Below are 21,654 nucleotides of genomic sequence, written 5' to 3'. Positions count from 1 at the left end.
CTTCTGCAAGCAGCAGCAGCAGGTCCAGTGTCCATCAGAGTGGAGGAGGGAGAAGCACAACCTGAACCATCAGAAAAAACAGATGACTCTGGGCCGTCACCTTCAAAGAAAAGCCGCTCGGCACCACACAGGAGCGAGCAGGAGCAGACATAACTGCCTGTTGTCACAAGCCTGTTATTCAGGGAGACGAAGATCTCCTTCTCAGGTGGAAATGTGATGGAGCCAGGTGTTTTCCTCTGATGTTTAGGGCTGCTCGAAAGTAGGCCTACCTGTGCGTTTGTGCCACAAGCTCTCCATCAGAGCGGTGTGTCAGCACCGCGGCCAAAGTTGTCAATCCACTAAGTGCCCTGCTCCAGCTGGAAAAAGTCAACATGCTGGTTTTTCTGGCGAAAAACCTTGAACAGTTTTGAAGCATAGGATGCTGCTATATCATTATATTTTGTTTTTATTTCATTTTCAATGAGGAGCAGCCTGTTCTGACGGAAAAAAAAACAGTTCGGACTTGGAGAGGATGAACATTTCAAACTAAAGGTAGGTTCTAAAAATAAACCAACGGACTTTACCCGTCGAGGTCTGAGGATACGTTGTATTGCACACATTTTCGCTATTGCCTTTGTTGTGTACTGTTACTTTTTTATTATTTGTTAAGCCTATAAGTATTGGATGTTATAGGACTGTGTTTTAATTTAATGATTTGTGTCGATTACTGTACTGGAAGTGGGCTGTAGCCCACAGACAATTTGTTGTTATTTCATTCTGTTTGGTTGACTGCTGTATTTGCACTTTTATAAATATTTGTTAATAAAAGTTGTTAATGTTATACATGTTTTGTTGTTATTTTTCAGTATTCTTAGGCTTATGTAATGTTTGTTATTCTGTTTCTGAACGGTATAGGCGCAAGCCGACATTTTGGCGACTCCCCCTGAGCCCTCTAAAGTAATCTTTAATTAGTCACGGTAATACTGTATACCCCGGGAAAATGTGGGGAAGGTTTAACGGTAACAAAATTTGGATACCGCCCAACTCTATCATCCATAAAACAAAACAAAAAAATAGTTGCGGTTGTGTGTGTCTGCCAATCAGTCCCTTACAGTTTACATCCATGTCTGTCCAGACTCACATGTAGCCATGAAAGAAGACAATTATGGATGTTGCTGCAAAGAAGCTGCACCTTCTAACACATGGATACTTAACACATCTTCCCCGGGGCAGCACAGAAGATCTATACAATCAGCACAATTTTAAGATTAGTGTTACCAATTCAGTATCTGACCAAATGTCATCCCTTCTGTTCCTGAGATATGATGCTGAGTAATGGCCGGAAAAGTGTTTTTTTTATATATATTTTTATTCAAAACCTTTTTTATTGAAATTCTTTAGTATTGGGCTGTCGGTGTCTTAGTGGATAGAGCAGGTGCCCCATGTACAAGGCTGTTGCCGCAGTGGCCTGGGTTTGACTCCAGCTTATGGAGCTGCATGTCACTCCCTCTCTCACTCTCCCCCCTTCATGCTTATTTGTCCTATCAATTATAGGCAAAATATGCCCCCAACATATATTTTTTATTAAAAAAAAAAAAAAAATTGTGTGATTTTTTCCCTACTGCACTACTATTACATTACACTGTCATTCACAGGTGCTTTAACATTATTATCAATTTGCAATTTTGAGCTCACTGTCACACCCAGTCTGCACTAAGTGAGTGAATAATGTGCAGCGTAGTTAAGCTGCACATAAAAGTCAAGCCGTTACAGAGTCTGAAACACTTCTACATAAGTACCCCACACTTTTTGGAATTTCCCATGTGACTGCTAAAGTGATTATCTCATTTTCTAAAGTTTTAAGCAGGACGTGATGTCTTCCAGCTATTGTGTGTGAATGTTTTTGCAAAACATGATGATGTCACAGTGAGTTGACCTTTGATGTTTTGGACTCAAAATATCATCCCTTCATCTTTTTATCCTCTTAGACATTTGTGTGAACGTTTGTCGTAATTAGCCAATGAATTCTTAAGTTGACCAAAACCTGTTTTTAAGGACACAGTGATTTTTGACCTTCGCACTTCATACTTGAGTCCAAGTGGACATTTGTGCTAAATTTACAGAAATTCCCTCAAGGCCTTCTTGAGATTTCATGTTCACGGTAATGGGACTGACGCAAAAACACTAAACATGATGCCTTGCATAAAGAAAAATACTTGGCTGCATGAACAGACAGCACCATTGGTGGAGATATGAAGGCATGTGATAACTCAGACCAGCGATGGGACCATCAGAGATGCAGTCTATATGCAATCAGTGGATGGATCTAATATAACTTGCTATCATACTTGATGATCCGGGCAATGCTTAGTTTGTTAGAGTTGTTATCTTCATAACTCTGCTGATGAAAATACCTTGAACCTGCTAACTCTTACACGGTAAAACTAGTCGACAAATGAGCTACCTCTCAGCTTTCCCTGAGGCCTGTTCTACAAAGCCAGTTCAACTTAGCCAGGATATCTTTTCATTATGTGGTTCGACTAACCCTTACCGTCTGGATAACCGGTACTACAAAGCTGGTTATCAACTAGGTCAGTCAGCTGTGGGTTTTCCTATCCAGCCACAAGCGAATTGATGTGAAAGATGCGGGGGTGTTCATTACAATCGACATTATCACAACCATGAATGAAGTAGACTGCTTTATATGATATGAAATGTTACCAAAACTGTCTGCGACTATGAGGCAGTAAAATGTCAATGCGGTGGTATGTAAAATCTTATAATGGAAATGTAAAAATATTGAAAATGCTATCCAAAAAGTTACTGTTGGCCAAGTCTTAAATTACGTGTAGGTACCACTAAGCTGTAAGTGACATTTGTATAGAATGTTTTGCTATTTAGTTGGATGACGATGAATATGTCACATAAATATGTCACATAAAAACACTTTAACATAATGCCAGACTATTTCTGCTACTGAAGTAAAGGGTGGAAAAATAGCCTAGTTAATGACTAATGAGGTCTATCTCACCTAAATGTTGCTTTTCATTTTCTAATAAAATAATATATTTTTTTTCCCCAGTTCTAATGACACGGGCGTCTCAATATTTTGAGCTGCAGTGTTGGAGTCAGAGTGTAAAAATAGCAATACTATCACTGGGACTAAAATAAACTTTGCATGAATTAAGATACAGCTAAAATCATGTGTTAAGTGTTGTAACGCTCTCGCTGTTTGTTAGAACTTCTGTTATATTATATTATAAAAACCCGTGGAAATAGTTCTGAAACAATGAAATGACCTACTGTTACTTCTGACCTCTAACAATATATAGGCGCATGTTTTTCTACCTGAGACTTTCATCCAGGATACTTTTTTTTCCTCAGTGATCTAATTGGACAGCCGTCGGGGTGTTGACAAGCTGTGATCCCATACTCTACAGTCAATCCACTACTGAAAAACCAGAGTTAACCCTAAAGTTACCCCGCTAACTCCAAATCCTGCTTCGTAGTACAGGCCTCTACACTGTTCCGCTCTCCACTTTAGAGATTATAAAGTCTCATCTATAGGCCTATCTGTCGTTAGCAGTGTAATGAGGATCAATTTATACATTATTATTACATATCTGAGAGGCCTTTGACTATTAGAGATCATTTCCTAATTCGGCACGAACATGTTCTCCTGAAAGAATTTTATACAAAATCTCATCTTTCTGAGGTGGTTCACCGTGCTTCTCTTGGTGGAGGTAAAACTATCAACACAACAAAAATTATTTTGAAACATTTCATGAAATATTTCTTTCATGGTGAAAATTGTAAGCCAAATGAGAGAACAATTTTAAAAGAATCGCGTGCTTCGAGTTATTCTTTCGAATGTTATTACTAACCAACAAGGTCGCAAGAAATAGCCAAATTTCAGATTATGTTACCGAGAGCAGTTACCCCTCCTGGCTAAATCATGGTAAGCTAGTTAGCTTACAGGCTAAGAGCATTAGCTTGATGGAAACAAACAAACTTACCCTCCTGTAGGCGACAAGAAGTCTCCGTCTTCATCGTCTCCGCCGAACATCTTTTGTGTCTGAAGCTTTTTCTTATTATATCAAAAAAGGGCACAAATGAATTTTCAATTACTGCATGGCTAGTTTGTTGAGAAGTGACTTCCCTTTCCTGTTTGTAGTGGAATCAGCTGACTTTCCACCTGATCTAAATTCAGTTAGCTCCTGCTGCCACTGGAGGGCGCCAAAGACTATTACAGAGCTTCAAATCTATGAGATTTGAGTCACACTTCAGAGGAAGAAGGTAGTATGAGTTGACAGGGCTGCTCAGTCATCAGATATGCACACTGACTTTCAAGGGATGTTGCCCTGCAGTCAACCCTGATCTTTGACCTCACAGAAGGGTTTAGAGGAGGAGGTCATTTCTTAATATAGAATAATCTCACAAATGTGGCATAACTGGCATAAACAGAAACAAAAAAAGACTAATAAACAAATTCTGTTGGAAATCACATTTCGAAGAACATGCCTTGTAAGTTGTGTATTCAAAATTCAACATAAAATCTATCAACTGAATCCTTTCATCTCAACATGCGTGGATGTAGACAGCACCTGCTGTTTCTTCAACATTTATTTTAGTAGAGTTTTAGTACAATAATTCTCATGTTTTTAATGACACTATGTTACTCACATTATGTGACGAGTTGGTATGTTATTGTTGTTTTCAGTCATGTATCTATTTACCTTTTTACTTATTGTAATACTTTTTAAAAATGTAATTATTACTGAACTGCATTTCATTTATAGTTTGGAATTATTAAAATCAATAATGAACGCTTCAAAATTTTAGTGTTAAAAATGTAATCAGCACTCTTAATTTTCTTGTGCATTTGTTTTTTATCTGATGTCATCTGTCATAAGTTTCACGAATAAAGTTTTGCTTCAAAAAAGAAAAATAAAAGGAAAAAGAATTAAGTTTTAAATCAAGAATAAATAAGTGTTTCATTATTAGACTGAGGTGAAAGTGGAACCTATATTCCAAATATAATGAAAAGACAGTCATCCTTGTCATTGTGTTAACAAGTGCTAAATAAGTTTATCAGTGGAAAAAGACCAACCCTGAACTCAGAGGCGTAAATATAGACAGTGCAGGTAGTGTGGTTGCACTGGGGCCTGTGAGGTGGAGGGGCCCATAGAGAGAGTGGGCCCTTCAACAATGTGTTGGGTGGAGAATAGGCCCTTATGAGTGATTGCCACCTTGAAAATACGCCTGTGTTCAAAGAAGAACTCTCATTAAATTAAAAACAGTGCTATTTGCTGTACCACTATAAGCATTGTTGTCCCCCATGTTGTTGTTTATTTGCACATTCAGTATTCACTCTGCACTGAATATGTTCACTTTAATCCATTGCTCACTTTTTATCCACTGCTCATTATTATTATTGTTATTATTATTATTATTATTTATTGCTGTTTCTTGTATTTTTTGTACTTTTTTCTGCATGCCTAGTTTTTAAGTTTTTAAATATTGAAATCTTTAATTTGACTCTTTACCCTTGACTGCTGTAACACTGGAATTTCTCAATTGTGGGATCAATAAAGGTGTATCTTATCTCCTATCTTATATGGCCTTGAAAAGGCCAAACCCATCTCTGTCATGTTTATTTTTTTTTTATTTGTAAAACAGTCAATAGCATCTATCATATACTTAGAAATTAAATTAATAATTTCTTAATTTTTTATTTTCTTCGGTATTTTTTGTTATATACAAATATGCAATAATGATTGCTGGGTAATATGTATGTTGATGTTGTCTAATGTCATGTTTCTGATCATGTGACAAGACATTATGTGCACAATAGCGTGGACTGGTGCCCATCGTAGCAACCTTATGCCACTGCCTGAACTCCCCAGAAAGACCCTGGATATAAGGATATGATAGAGCATCAGTGTAAAATAAAATTACATGCAGTTGGATAGACAGATGTGTCTCAACCCCAATTCCACTCCAATACGATTATTTTATTCATGGTTATCTTTAAAAATGTGCAGTGAAGTCCATCAACACCAATCTGGCAAAATCAAGGATCAAATTTTACCAAACGGAAGTATTTCTTAATGAGTTCATGGCATGTAATATTTTGTATGATGTAGCACAGAATGTGTTGACCAACCTATTATCAAATGTTTTCCTATCCTAACTGCAAAAATAGATCTCATTACATTTCCATAAACACAGCCATATTTCCTACAATGTCAATTCAGTCTAAGGCTCAGGCCTTCCTTCTTTGCCAAGTTCATTAAAAGAGCTACATTGTCTGGCTGAACTCCAAATAGCATTTTGATCTGTCATAACATTCTGTCAGTTCAATCAGGCAACACACAGATCTATCTGATGTGTGATGGGAGCTGTACTGTGCAAGTTGTTGATGTATGACTTGGATTCACCCCCCCTCCCCGTCAGTCCATCCAATCCATCAGCTTGTCCCATCAATCCATCAGTCTGACATTTCCCCTCCAGGCTGCTCCTAAATGAATCCCAATCATCTGTTTTATTATAATACTATGTTCTTCTCCTTGACTCTACGAATCGGTTGGCATGCAGACTAAATACAGCTGTTGGTGCTGGCTGTGGCTTCATTATAATTTGTTTTTTCTCTGTCGTAATTACATTCTGTACAACTGACAACATGAACTACACTTCACTATTTTCCAACAGCCTTAGAGTATATGTACCACTCATTCATCTTTAATCCTGCTAACAGCATGGCTTTAAGGATGGCAATGTAAATTTGTTGACTGGCCATTTTGGTCCAGACTCAAATGTCTCAGCAACTACTGGATGGATTTCCATGAAATTTGATTCAGATATTCATGGTGCCCAGAGGATGAATCCACATGACTGTGGCAATTTGCTGACTTTTCCTCTAATGCCACCATGAGGTTCAATAGAGTCCAAAAATCTCAAATTTTACTTTGAACTTCAGAACTATCTGCTTCACAACAACATACCAACTTAAGGCTCATTTACACTCTCTTTATGTACAAAATAGATATGTCTGTTTCAAACCATGAACGGCCAAATACTTCTGTGCATCCTTTATGATGGTATAGATACATCTAATATATGTCACTAGAGGGCGGAGTCAAAAGTTTCACACATCAACAAACAAGGTGATGGTGGAGGCAATAATATAGTGCCTTTAAACAGAGGCAGCATTGTTGATGGTGTGTGCAGCCATTCTATACGTTTCAACATGTGGAAGGAGAATTATTTTCACTATATTACCAATTCATTTAGTTCTGCCATTATTTAAATTTCTTCGTCTTCTCTTAGAGTCATTATCTCACCTGAACTGCCTCCATGATTTCTGGTGGTACAGCTCCATTTCATGCGTATCCATAAGCTTTCAGGAAACATGCACAAATACGGACAAATTGGATGCAGAGTATGGACAGAAAGCTCCATCCATTTCTGTATATCTACCATTGAGCATTAATGAACCCTTACTGGTGATATTTGAAACTTAATTCAATTTCAGATCAGAAAATAAAACACATTTTTGCCTTTTGCAACTTTTTGAAGGTCCCTTTTAGAGGATTTTGTGTCCTTTAAACATAAGACAAATGTCATATTTCATTAATAAATTATATGGTAAAAACATGACTTGATGACCATCAAGAATTTTAAATCGCCATAAACATATTTGCAAACAAAGTTGATGATTGTAATCAGCGCATGCTGCACTTGACAGGGGACAAATTAAGACACGTAAAGACTTGATGATGGAACAAAGGTGTGCTTGTGACAACTGATACTTGTTGTCAGTGCAAGTTGATTTATGATTTTCCAAACTATTACCTTACACAAATTCACTAATGTAATTTTTTTGACTGATGCTCCTGCAGTTTGAGCTCAGAAGGTTTGACCTCTTTGGAGCTATTTAAGTTGTTCCATGTTGCACTGAAAAACCACATATTTACTTCAAGTTACAACAAGCAAGCATTGCAACTGATTTTATGTCACTTATTAGATTTTCCATAAGCTCTGAGCATTATTTTGTTCACCCATTGCATTAAACAACGTGAAACAGAAAGAACGGGAAACCTGTTGAACCTATGTCTTGTTATGTTTTCGACCTTTAGAAACTAATTTGGTCTGTATTACAGAAACAGATATCTGATAGGTGGTCCTGTTGCAGTTTGTTGCTAACCATCCTGGTCATTATATCCCTCCATCCATCACAGCTGTCCACCAGGCAATACATACACACAGGGCAGTTCAATATAATCCATATTCTTTACTCTCTTTCAGTATTAACACATGATCATTTTACAGAAATATTACTTTAGACTTATGGCATTTTAACCATATTTTGCCTATCAAAAATATACAAAAATAAAACTGCATCTGTTTCTTCCTATGTCACAACTGTCATCAGTCCATTTCTTTGGCTGTGTGTTAGGAAGAGGTACATGATATCCTGTTCCGCTTTGCTCGACGTGTGGCCGGAAATTGGATAAACTCAAAGTGTTTGCTTTGGTCCATGTTGGGGAAAGGAGGTGGGCCTGTGTGTAGCCGCTTGATGAAATGGGCCTCCCTCTGGTTCTCCCTCGTCCTGGAGGCTTTGATGGGCCTCCCTTTCCTGGTAAAAGCCACATACCAGCCCTCATACTTGGCATTCTGGAAGGCTGTGTAATTGTTCTCCAGTACGATCTCTGTGAAGATACAATCCCTACTTTGGCCATTGGGCTACATGAGAAAAGAAAAGGTGTCTCATGTTAAAATTGGACAGGAAGACTGCATGGCACACAGACAGAGGCATCATGATGTAATCATATACACATCAAACAAAGAAATGATCTCAAATACACCAACTGGCACTGTTTCTTTCCAAGCAAGCCTTCTTGTGAAAATGAAAATATGTAACTCTGGAAAGAGCAGATAACATATTTTTCCTGTCACAAGTTGAACTTATAAGCCATAAAACACAGCTTTGCTTGGTTTGAACACTCAGTGGTTTTGATGCTATGGTCTTATTCCCCTTTTCCACCAAAATTACTGTGTGTATGTGGATCTTTTAAACACAGGAAATCCTGCTAAAAAAAAGACTATAGACTCTGCAGTAAGCGAGTATGCCTTTCTGTGTATGTGGGGTTTTTTTTGTTTGCTTGTTTGTTTTTTGATGCGTCACATTTGATGTCACAGACAGGCCAGAAAACAGGTTAGTAAACAGTAGAAAGCAGCATGGAGGCCTGTAAAAACTTCACAATGGTTACTTCTTTTTATATATCTCCTATTTATTTAATGTCTCTTACAAATGCAGTACAGACAAATTCGGATCAATGTTTGAGTCCTGCTTGGATGGAAACAAACGTATTTTGTGGTGGCGCGTCATTGCATCATGCCAGTTAAGGAGCTAAAATTAGCACATTCACCCGGATGTCGTTTTTCCATGGATGCCAATCAGAACCAGAGGCGATAAATACCTGTGACTACTGCAGAGTCATTTAACCTGGGTGTAAATTGTAACCTTTCCCATTACATTATCATGCCAGATGTTAGCAGGTGTTATCAGGTTTTTTGTGCAGTGAAAAACTCGGTCTGGTACAACCAGTACCTTATAGTGGCTACTTCTACCTAACATTAGGAAGCTTCAGATCAATATTGCATTGCAATGGACGCTTTATGGAAGCTTTTATTGGGTTACATCTATTTAAGTCTAAGAAAACTTCCATAACCCTTTTACTTCGTTTTTTTAAAGTTTTTTTTACTTTTTTACTTTTTACTTTGTTTATGTGTGGAGTTTTTATTGAAACACAAACTATAAAAATGTTTGTTTCTTCAGTTAACTTCTGTTTATGTAATATTTTAACATTTTGGGAAATACGCTTATTCACTTTATTGCTGAATGACAGATAAGAAGATTGATAACACTGTCTGTTTCTGTCTCTACATGAAGCTACAGTTAGCTTTCGGATAGTAGTCTGGCTTTGTCCAAAGGTAACAAAATCTGCCTGACAGCAGCTCTAACACTCACTAGCTAATATGTTATACCTCATTTTAACACGTTCTTCCAACTCATCAAATACTGCAACTTTGTCAGTTGATCGTTGATTGTATCGTCAGACACAGACGCACAGAGGCATACTTCACACCGACATGATACGCATTGGGCAGCAGCTGTTTCTGATACAGCAAGCGACAACCCAGCGTGTCAAATACCGCCGCTTTTTCAGTGGACCTCAATGTCTGACGCCAAGAGGCAGCTTTTGCAGCTGTATACCGGGCGTTGGCAGTTTGTGCCACCACTGGCAACTACTGTACTATAAATAGCACAAAAATCCGTATAAGGTGGGTGGAAAGGATGTGGATGGGTCACACAAATTCTAGACTTTCACCCGGCCCACTGTTGCTTTCCTGTGTGAAACCGAAAGTCAATGGATTCATTTCAATAACAATGTGATGTACTAGTATGTGTAGCATGCTACACCGGTGACATATGTCACTGATGTATGTCACGTGATGTGACATTACCTTTATTTTTAACATTACAGTCATTTAGTTGACACTTCTCTCAAAAGTGACTTACAATAAATGCATTCAACCACGTGGATACAACAAAATAATTACAAGAATCACGCCAGCACATCAACTTTAGCAAATACGCTATGGTAGATGAATTTCGTTATAGGTAGACAGAGCTAGGCTTTATCATACAAACAATTGTGGTATCTAACTTCTCATCTAACTCTTGGCAAGAACACAAATAACCTCCAAAATGAATTCATTTAAATAAAAGCCCCTTTCACACTGCCTGCTCAAATTGGGATTATCGTGTTGTTATGCAGCCTCACCATGTTGTACAATCACGAAATGGGGGGAAAGAGTGGTCTCGCCTTTAAACCACCACAGGAGGTAGTAACAGCGCCAAATCTATGTCTGTATAAACAGGATAGCTGGCAGGATGAGACTATGGGCAGGACAGGTGTAACATTTTGATGACGTGTTATGTGTGCAACCCACTCCAGGAAATTTAAAAAGCAGCTGATAGCAGTTAGTAGCTAACTCAGAGAAGAAGAACACTGTCCGAAAATGTCCACAAGCTGGGACAACACTGAGATCCAGGAGCTCTTTACCCTCCGAAACAGAGGACGAGATCAGCCACCATATAACAGAGATGGTAAGTGATTGTTATTGCCATGTTATACCACTGTTATTGTTTATAAAGCGCCGACTAGTATGTCATATGTTACACTAGAGGCTGACGCTGTTGTGTTAAACATCACGCCTGTCACGCTTCTTTTGATCCTGCGATGCTGCCGTTGTTTGGTTCTGTGTGAAATGCAAAGGCAGCATGGAGATGGGACTTAGTAGCGGCTCTTTTGCGCATTCTTCATGTAAAGGGGCTGGTGTCCCTCTGCTGCCAGCTTAATGGTGGAACAACAACACCCCCCAACTCTGTGTTTGTACATTTTATACAGTGCAGTGAGGTGGGATAAACAGACACCACAGCAGCCACAGCTTCTACACTTCTAACCCATGATGAGAAATATTACAACTTGTCATGTCAGCCAGATATGTGAATTCAGCTTTTCCATTTCCATAAAGGAAGTGGGGAGTTGACTTACAACCAAACACAGAGGCAGTGCATGATGGGAGGGTACTTTTCCCTCATTGCAGTCAGCCATGGCCAATAAGACTGAGTCCACTGAGGATTCCTTTTTTCCAGCACATCATGTCCTGGGGTGACTGACAAGTTATGAGACTACAATGACAATGGATTTAGTGTAGGAACTCCATGTGTGTTTTAGTAGAAGTGACAAGGTGAGGCCAGGCAATGACTGAACGCCCTCTAAAGAAAACAAAGCACATATATATGGATTTAGTTTTTCATTTCTGCATGTTATTTTCCAGTGAGATGTTGACTAGATTTGTGCCTTTTCATAGAGCTGATATGGTTATAAACATCTACTTTACTTGTTGAATTTACTCTGTTTGGATAAGACTGAGAGCAACACTGGTGGTACTGTTTTTTTCTCTTTTGGTGCAAATTTCAAAATAAATGCAACCTTGTGATTTGAAATTTTGCTTTAATATGCAAAAAATATTTGATACAATTCCTGCTTGAAACTATAGACTCTGGCTGCTTAATAATACCATACCATAACTTCAATTTGCTTTTTACTTCATTTTGTCTATAAGCACTGATTCAAACTTTTTCCATCCTATCTAAAATCATGATAGGGTTTCAATATCTATAGCCAATAGTCACCTTGCTTTCAAATAAAATAAATCCAGAAATGTATATTGTACCTTTCCAACAAGTTTCCCCTTCCAGTTCATGCAGAGGTAGCGCCCACTTTCTGCACCTCTTATTCTCACTCGACTGCCAAAAGTATCTGTCTCAACAAAAAGACGAGCTGCAAGAAAAAGACGGGACAGAGTCAAAAAGCTGTCGGGAAAAAAATGTGAGGACAAACAAAGACAAAGAAACAGTCACACCTCTAACTACTGACAATTTTTTTTGTCTTTACTTTCAAATATGTTTTTGTATCTTATCTCAAATATGAAGACCTACGATTTTCTTCCTTACTGCACAATGTCAGACATAAATTAACAGCATTTAAGGTCTGCTATTTGTTTATTAAAGCTTATGGTCTGTATTTAATGACACAGCTACAATATAAATAATGCAGTCTATAAAGATTTGCCATTTTTATCACTGAGGCATAACACTACCTATAACTGTAAGAATTTGTTTTTATTTTCTAGTAGTTACAATTATTTATGTGATGTTTGTTTTTTTCAGTGGAAGTTGAGCTAAATATATAGATTGACAGTATGAGCTGTTGAGTCAGGAATAGCCCAAAAAAACTTCCTGAGGAGACACCTCTGACACTTAACTTAAACAAAAGTTATCAGTGGACATTAAAAAGCTGTATTGGAGGCAGAATATACATTCTTAGTTGAATTTGCCCTGCAGTCAGTTATGGCCATTGACAACAGCCTTGTGTATTGGGGCTATAGAGACAAAGGACTTGTCCTAATCAGCCGCTAATTCGCCAGACGATGACTTTATGGATACAACGGGGAAGCTGAATTAACATATAGGCCTGAAAACAGCTCACAGAGGGAGGGACAAGCAGGCCGATTGCGCCTGAGGACATAACTCCCCAGCAGGGACTATGAGGCTGTACTGTCAAGGACCAAATACTCTTCCATTTTTACTTAATTCCTCTGAAACATTTCTTAACATATTTTTGCCGTTTAAACCTGGCCAATCTTTTTTATCCAAGAGACAGAATCTGTGCCAAAAAACATTAATACACACAGCTAAAAAAATTTAAATAGTTGTGACTGTAAATGACATATCTCATGGGAACCAAATTTTACAGTGTGTGTCATCATTTATACTGGAGGGAGAAGCAAGGTAATGTGGGACATCAGGTATAATGGGACAAAAAGGATTTACATCTTGGGCTCTTTAAATGTTAACAACCAAACATGTTATTAGATTATTTCTACAAATGTCCTTTACATGAAACAATCATTTTGATTGGTCTGAGATAACTGGGAGCAAAGAGTCAAAAAAATCACTGGTCCCACAACTTACATGTGATTTTCTCATTTTGGTATTAAGAGTCCAGCACTTAAAAGGGTATAACTATATTATTGCATTGTATTAACTATTTGACTTATAATCAAAATATTATCACAATGAACTTTACTTTTTATGGGAAAGTGTTTTGAGTGAGCGCTTAATGCATTCAGGTAAAATGGGACAAAAATCTAGCTTTAATGGAACCAGCATGTTTTTATGCTACCAGGTGCCATAAAATCATGATTTATGATATTCTGTGCCCCGCTGTAATATTACAGATTTTTTTTTTACCATTTTTGTCACTTTAAAAATATTAAAGATGATGCAGTGAGTCTATGTCAGCCATAATAGTCAAGAATTAGCCATTAGTGTAACACACATGTAAGCGCACACACATGTCCATTGTCAAAAATATGGCACCAAAGATACAGGCTGCAAAATAACTGGGAAACCCAGCAGAAAAGATGGACAATCCTTTTTAACGAATAGTCACGTTTACATCAATGGTTTAATGAATTAGTGAACTGATAAATGGATTTAACCATTGGGAAAAAATACATCACTGTCCCATTTTACCTTACTAGTGGTCCTACTTTACCTCAACATGTCATGAGAGTCATGTCGGGGTTTTTGGTGTGCCTGAGGGTCCAAAATTTCTAATATATTAACAGAGTGTAACAGAGAATCATAACAAGTGAGAAAAAAAATGACAGTAGTCTTCAGAGTTTTAGGTTGTCTTCTTGTCAATCTACCAAGAAGTGTCTCACATTAACTGAGTTCACCCTATATGTAGCTGTTACTTGCCAATATTTTTTTTATTTAAAAAAGAACAAAAACTTTTTGTGCTGATTTGTTTGTGTAGTCCCAAGAACATGTCGTTTTCAGCTATCTGGATTTATACAGTTACAACTTGAGAAACAGGTTTGAAGTGTTGATGGTTTTAAGGATTTTGGAAATTATTTTAACACCCCTCTTTTTTTCTTTTCTTTTTTTAAATCAAAGGTATTTATTTTCCATTGTTACTCATACCTTTCAAATAGGATGCTTAGCTCTGTGACTACATTTTAATGGCAACATGGACAATTATAAAGCAGCAGCCAGCAAAGTAGGCTAAGGAGACACAAAAAAGGACCAAATTACAGCGCACAAGTTAAAGGAGCTGAAGGGATCGCATTTCACTGGTGTTCTACATTGTCTAATTATATATGACATATAAATTATTGATAATACAAGAAAAAAAACTGGATGTTTTGTTGTCTTAAAGGATGCATGTGTGCAGACCTGCACTGGTGACATAAGGATATCCCTCCCTGGATGTACAACTCGAAACAAACAAACAAAAAAAAAACATAGAAAATGTGCTACAAGGTTAACATTAGACGGCCAGCACTTACCGTACATGCTTCCATCGTCAGCCGTGGCGGTGACCCTTTTGCCCTGAATCTGGACGTGTTTCCCGCTGGTGCGACTGTAGAGCTGGTAAACCCTGACCTGTCTGCGGCTGAGCTGGTCCGTCACTGCGCCCTGCGTCCTCACATACTGGTTAAAATTAGGAGACGGGTGATTCTCCCCCTTTTTTATGCAAAGGGAAAAATGAAATACATAATTTTTCTTTCTAATCTGGGAATGTGGGATAAATAAATGTATGGCCAATTGTATAACAGGTAAGACAAATCGATTTCCCTTATTATTACTAGACAGATGATGTGATAACCGCTATATTCACAGTTGAATGCGATATTCTTATGTAAATTATAACACCCTTTTGTGGTTTGTACTAGCCTACTTCTTTGTCATTAGTTATTTATGTGGGAAAGTTAACAGCATTTTTTTTAGTGGGCTTACCTGAGCATGGCACCACAGCACGAAAAATTGAAATGATCTGCAACAATACATGAAGAGTTGTTATTATAAAGTCATTATGTAGCAATCATACAACTTGGGTCCTTCAGTCACATCTACAGCCCGATCAGCGTCTTACATGCAAATACAGCGCTGGTTTATTCCATACATTCTCCTTTTTATCTCATCAGATCAAGAAGCGGATTCTTGGGGCAGAGGATGCGGTCAGTGAATCCAACGGAGCACCCACAGTGTTGCATATGCACTTGTGACCTGGCCATCCACACCAACAGAGTCTCTGATCAACCGAATCACATTTATAAAAAACCCGATCCAGTTGACCGGATGCTAAAGAGCTCTAAGAATGTTACGCGCAAAGCATCGAAAGCAGATCCATCCATTACAACGAGCTCGTTAGATCTCTGTTAACATCTCCAGGCAAATGAGAGGGGTCCTCGGCTTGGTGCAGCTCTGCTTGGATTAATTCCAGGTTTTGAAAAGCCCTCTGTGTCATCAGGTTCAGGCTGCTCACTGGTTAAATGTTGAAAGACAAAGTCCCTCCCTGAAATCGTTTTATTGTGGGTGGGCACAGCAACACGACCCCTAATGATGATTTAACAGGGGGACTTCAATGTGCAGAAAAAAATGTCTTTAGGGTTAGAAAAAAAGCAAAAAAAAGATGAATACATCCAAATCTTAAAGTTAAACTTTGAGAGTTTTAACGTAAATTGGGGCAAGTTCAAAACTATCCCTCTGTCTGCCTTTAATGTAGAACATTACTTTAGCATTGTATTTAAAAGTGATGAGCCCAGTGGCACCTTCTAGGTGTGGCAATTACGTGTTAAAGAGAGCATTGCCCCACCCCCACCACACTTTCCTTTTATCTAATGTTCCAGTAACTGGTCACACTTCCAGCTCATGTAAAAGGAGGCCAAAACAAATCATCAGACAAAAGGCCTGTTTCATCTTTACAAAGTAAGCAATCAGTATCCTAAGATGAGCAGGATACTGTCTTTCCTCTTCCTTTCAAAACAATTACACTTTCTCTCATTTGCTTAAACATGTGTTTCTCACAAAACATTAATACAAACAACACAACTTGTGGCCACACATATATATATATATATATATATATATATATATATCATTACACAATAGACAAAAAAAGTACAGCTATCAATATTCAACCTTAATTTGTGCTATATGTCTGTGCCATTTACTAACCCACTAACAAGAGGTTAGAGACTGCTTTCCCATTGCTAATAGACCAGAGCCATACACTGTCTGCAGTGGACGAGTATGCCTCTCTGCTTTTTTACTGGTGTGTCATGTTCAACTTCATGAACAGATGATAAACATGTTAGTAAACAGCAGAACGCAGCATTGATGCCAGGGAAAACGTTACAGTGGTTACTTCTGTTTTTAATATGTGTTACTGATTCAGTCTCTGTCAAACTTGGTGGCAACTCATTGGAAACAATGTTCAAGTGCTGCCTGGATGGAGACGGACAATATTTGTGGTGGCATTTCATTGCATCACACTGGAAAAGATGCGGAAATGAACTTGTCCACCTGGGTAATGCTTCCATCAGTGCTGATTGGAGTTGAAGCCAATAAATACCTGTGCCTACTGTAGAGTCATTTGTCCTGGGAGAGAATGCTAATTATGACCTTTACCATTAAAGACAAAGGGCAGGTGTTAGCAGGTGTTATATCCCTTTTCCACCAATATTAGCACATGCACATGGGTTTTCAAACATGGGAAAACCCGTTAAAAGAGGCAACAGAGTCCTTTCCTATTGTCAGTAGACCTGAGCTGTGTACATGGCTCTGCAGCACAGGTGCATGTCTTTATGTTTTTTAAAAATTTGTTTGTTTGTTTTGTTTTGTTTCTTACAGGTCTCACATTCAGCCAGGCTGGAGAACTGGTTAGTAAACAGTCGAAAGCATCTCATACTTATTCAGTGTGTCTTTCAAACTTGGTGCAGACAAATTTGAAATGATACTTGAGTGCTGCTTGGGTGGAGATGGACAGTATTTTGTGGTGGTAGGATCAGAGCTGCAACTGATAAATATCCATGATTACGGCAGACTCATTGACCCGGGTGTAAATGTTGATTGTATACTTTCCCATTAAAGACAAAAGACAGATGTTAGCGGGTGATAGTGTTTTTTTTTTTTTTGTCAAGTTGGAAAGGGGTTTTATAGATGGATAAGGACTGATGCAGATTAAAAAGTTGTGCAAAGGAGTTTCACACAGGTTCATTACAGATTCATAATTACACAAGTAAAGTCTATCAGCTGTGAACAGATGTTTTCATTTCGGTTAACACATCTAATCCAATACAATTTGGAGTCTTTCTGTGAGATCTGTGTTAACTGTTTTGAAAAAGAGTGTGAAAAATGTGTTAAACCAATGCAAAAGTATTAACTCATTTGCAAGAGAAGACTTCTGCTGTGCTGAGAAGATGATGATGAAGATCAGGCGGATCCTAATTTTATTAGTTTTTCTCAATCACTTATACACTATGATGGGGCCAATTACCTGTCACAAACCATAACACCATCTACCAAAAGACAGACCTATTTCCCAAAACGAGAAACACTATTCACCTGTTTCCACACATTTCAATATTCAAACCTATTTCTGCAAAACCTTCCACTGAAAGGGGCCAAATGAAACATTTATTGCTCTGAATGTTTATTTAGAAAACACATGCTATCAGTATTGACTCAAGTCATCCCAACCTAAACCTCAAATAACGCACCTTTCTCTAGGTGCAAACACTGAGCCCCAAAACTGTTAACACACCAGTCAGAACTGCACAGGTCCATAATCATGGCCTGAGGCATGCCCATGTGCTTTGGAACAATGGATCATAACAATGTCATGTCAATTTTATTTACATAGTCCAATATTATAAATCACAATTTGCTTCAGGGGGCTTTAGAACCTGTACAGCATGTGACACCCTCTGTCCTCACAGCAGATAAGGAAAATTTCCCCATAGGCCCTTTAACATTAAATGGAGGAAACCTCAACAGTAACTGAGGAGGGATGCCTCTTCCAGGACAGACAGATGTGCAATAAATGTGTTAACACAGCAAGACAATCCATATCTCCTGTTTTAGTTTCTCTGCACTGGCTCCCTGTAAAATCCAGAATTGAATTTAAAATCCTACTGTTAACTTACAAAGCTCTAAATGGTCAAGCTCCGTCATATCTTAGAGAGCTCATAGTGCCTTATTATCCCACCAGAACTCTGCGCTCTGAGAACGCAGGGTTACTCGTGGTCCCTAAAGTCTCCAAAAGTAGATCAGGAGCCAGAGCCTTCAGCTATCAGGCTCCTCTCCTGTGGAATCATCTTCCTGTTGCGGCCCGGGAGGCAGACACCGTCTGCACATTTAAGACTAGACTTAAGACTTTCCTCTTTGATAAAGCTTATAGTTAGGGCTGGCTCAGGCTTGCCCCGTACCAGCCCTGACTTAGGCCTAGTCTGCCAGAGGACCCCCCTATAATACTCCGGGCACCTTCTCTCCTTCTCTCTCTCTCTCTCTCTCTCTCTCTCTCTCTCGTATTCTATTACTACATCTTGCTAACTCGGCCATTCTGGATGTCACTAACTCAGCTTCTTCTCCGGAGCCTTTGTGCTCCACTGTCTCTCAGATTAACTTATATCGCAGCGGTACCTGGACAGCGTGACGTGTGTGGTTGTGCTGCTGCCGTGGTCCTGCCAGATGCCTCCTGCTGCTGCTGCCATCATTAGTCATTAGTCATACTTCTACTGTTATTATACACATATGATTATTGTCACACATGTATACTGCCAGATATTAATATATACTTTCAACATATTGTACCACAGTAGCCAGAACTTTAACGATAATATTATTACTTTCAATAATGTTGTTGTAAGCTACTGTCATTACCGTCTGTCCTGCATCTCTCTCTCTCTCTCTCTCTCTCTCTCTCTCTCTCTCTTTCTCTCTCTCTCTTTCTGTCTCATTGTGTCATAGCCTACAGATTACTGTTAATTTATTATGCTGATCTGTTCTGTACGACATCTATTGCACGTCTGTCCGTCCTGGAAGAGGGATCCCTCCTCAGTTGCTCTTCCTGAGGTTTCTACTGTTTTTTTCCCCCGTTAAAGGGGTGTTTTTGGGGAGTTTTTCCTTATCCGCTGCGAGGGTCATAAGGACAGAGGGATGTCGTATGCTGTAAAGCCCTGCGAGGCAAATTGTGATTTATGATATTGGGCTTTATAAATAAAATTGATTGATTGATTGATACATATAACATACAGAATGTGAACATATATGCAATGCCAAAGTTAACAACAGAAAGGAAGAGGAAGACAACAAAAACAGCAAAGACAAGTAATCATGACTTTGTGCTTCCCTGGTAGATGGACTTTTGGAGGAGCTGGGCAGCCAGTGCAACCCAACCTAAGCTATTACTGTAAACAGCTGCATCCAGTGCCCGTACTTTCAGAAGGTAAAACAAGTAAAGTTCAGAAGGTAAAACAGGTCATTTGGCTTGTTGTTACTGTGATACATGTAGCCTAATGTTGTAGTGCATATAGACTGAATGTCCACTCTCAGTGTTGTTTTTACCACAGTAATCGATGACCAAAGGTCAATAACTGAGAGGGTCCATCTATTGGAGGAAGGCAGAGATGTCTCACAGCTGAGTAGGAGACTGATAGCTGAAGACCAGCTAGTCTTCCAATGAACTGACAGCATCAGCATTTCCACCAATGATGGAGCTTGTGGTGATGTGTCTGTGGAGTCTGTCCAGGATTGGATAAGACACACATGCCACCTGGTGAGTGCAAACATAATGTGTGATGCTGATAAGACAATGTGAACTGATCTCGACGCTAGACCAGATGATGAGAACACTGATGCTGAGGAATCTGTACATTTGCTGCGTTTGGAGGTAAAGCTTTAGCAGCAGCAGTGGTATTCCCTTCTCCACTGTAAGAGCTTTACAGTATATTACATTACTGTTTTGAACTTCTCTCAGTGGGCTGCTCCTGAAAGGATTATCTGGATAGTCAGTGCTCTGACTTCACAAAGTTCCAAATGATTTCTCTGGGAACATAGTCTAAACATTTATGAGTTTCTGATAGCTTGTGTGTGTTGTCTGAGGGCAAAGGTTGATTTGGGTGTAAGACCATTGAAGTTTGTGAAGACTGATTGTGCAGTTAAGCATTCGTGTTTAGAGTTTTTGAAAATGGAGCATTATTTCAAGAAATGTGTCGGCTACCAAAAAAATGGCAAATTAGAAAAGAGAAGCAGAAAGAAAAGGAGCAGAGAGACTAGAGGGAAGAGAAGAGATGCAAAGAGAAGGGCATGGAAGAGAAACAAAGAGAAGAGGCACAGAGAAGAGAAGAGAAGAGAAGAGAAGAGAAGAGAAGAGAAGAGAAGAGAAGAGAAGAGAAGAGAAGAGAAGAGAAGAGATTTTGATTGATTTTAAAATTGACCTTAATTCCCAGGTTCCTCCTGTTTACACAGCCATTTTACAGAAATGAAAAGAAGAGAAGAGAGAAGAGACAGAGAGAAGAGAAGCAAAGAGAAGAGACAAAAAGAGAAAAGAAGCAAAGCAAAGAGGAGTCAACACAGAGAAGGCAAGAGAGGAGATGTGGAGATCAGAAAAGGGAAGAGAAACAAAGAGAAGAGAATCAGAGAGAAGCAAAAAGAAGAGAGGTGAAGAGAAGCGAAACAAAGCAAAAAGACAGCAGAGAACAGAAGATAAACATTGGCCCTTTACTGCCTGTTCATGGGGGGAATGTTGTACTGTTTTACAGCCTTGTCATTCTGTATAAAAGGTACATACACAGAATGGGAGAACAGCTGTCTCACCTTTAAGCCAACAGTGGAGGTACGAACTGAGTTTAATCGACATCTGCGTAAGAAGTGTGAGCTGGCAGGACAGGACCATAGACTAGATGGCTGTGACGTTTTGACGATGTGTTATGTGTGTGACCCACTGCTGGGAGATCTACAAAGTAGCTAGAAGCAGTTAGCAGCTAACCCAAGAGGAAGATCAGCAACTGAAAATGTCTGCAAATTAGGAAAACAAGGCAATCTGGGAGTCTATTTCTTTATCCTTATGGTGGCGAAGGCATGGCCTGCCCTATGTCTTACTCTGCCTTAAGCCTCCTACAGACCATGAGATTTTAGCAATCGTAGTAAGTTTAGTACAAGCTCCACTGTGCGACATGGAACTAATA

General features: G+C 38.8%; 2 protein-coding genes across 4 annotated transcripts in view; both read right to left on the bottom strand.

Moving 5' to 3' along the window:
* fkbp15b (FKBP prolyl isomerase family member 15b) overlaps nt 1-4,164 on the bottom strand; it is a 70,350-nt gene extending 66,186 nt beyond the window's left edge. For all 3 annotated transcript variants that reach the window (XM_049578762.1, XM_049578763.1, XM_049578764.1), the window contains exon 1: nt 3,996-4,164. In XM_049578762.1, coding sequence (XP_049434719.1) covers nt 3,996-4,045 — 50 coding nt within the window. In that variant the 5' untranslated portion in view covers nt 4,046-4,164. The remainder of the gene's footprint in view (nt 1-3,995) is intronic.
* Nucleotides 4,165-8,422: 4,258 nt separating this feature from the next.
* fgf17 (fibroblast growth factor 17) lies at nt 8,423-16,190 on the bottom strand. The gene is made up of 5 exons (XM_049578842.1): nt 15,558-16,190; nt 15,422-15,458; nt 14,971-15,148; nt 12,289-12,395; nt 8,423-8,724 (listed from the first exon to the last, which is right to left on the bottom strand). Exons 1-5 carry the CDS (start codon nt 15,587-15,589, stop codon nt 8,434-8,436), a joined length of 645 nt encoding a protein of 214 aa, XP_049434799.1. The 5' UTR covers nt 15,590-16,190; the 3' UTR covers nt 8,423-8,433.
* Nucleotides 16,191-21,654: the final 5,464 nt, after the last annotated feature.

Source organism: Epinephelus fuscoguttatus, linkage group LG6, assembly GCF_011397635.1.
Source record: "Epinephelus fuscoguttatus linkage group LG6, E.fuscoguttatus.final_Chr_v1".
Taxonomy (NCBI): domain Eukaryota; kingdom Metazoa; phylum Chordata; class Actinopteri; order Perciformes; family Serranidae; genus Epinephelus; species Epinephelus fuscoguttatus.
Note: the sequence above shows the minus strand (reverse complement) of the source record. Positions and strands in the feature narration are given on the sequence as shown.

Coding starts and splice junctions, on each gene's coding strand:
- fgf17 (XM_049578842.1), bottom strand. CDS start 15,589: ATGTATGGAATAAACCAGCGCTGTATTTGCAT. Junction 15,459..15,557: donor AACCAGCGCTGTATTTGCAT/GTAAGACGCTGA, acceptor GTATTGTTGCAG/ATCATTTCAATTTTTCGTGC. Junction 15,149..15,421: donor TGCTGTGGTGCCATGCTCAG/GTAAGCCCACTA, acceptor TGCATAAAAAAG/GGGGAGAATCACCCGTCTCC.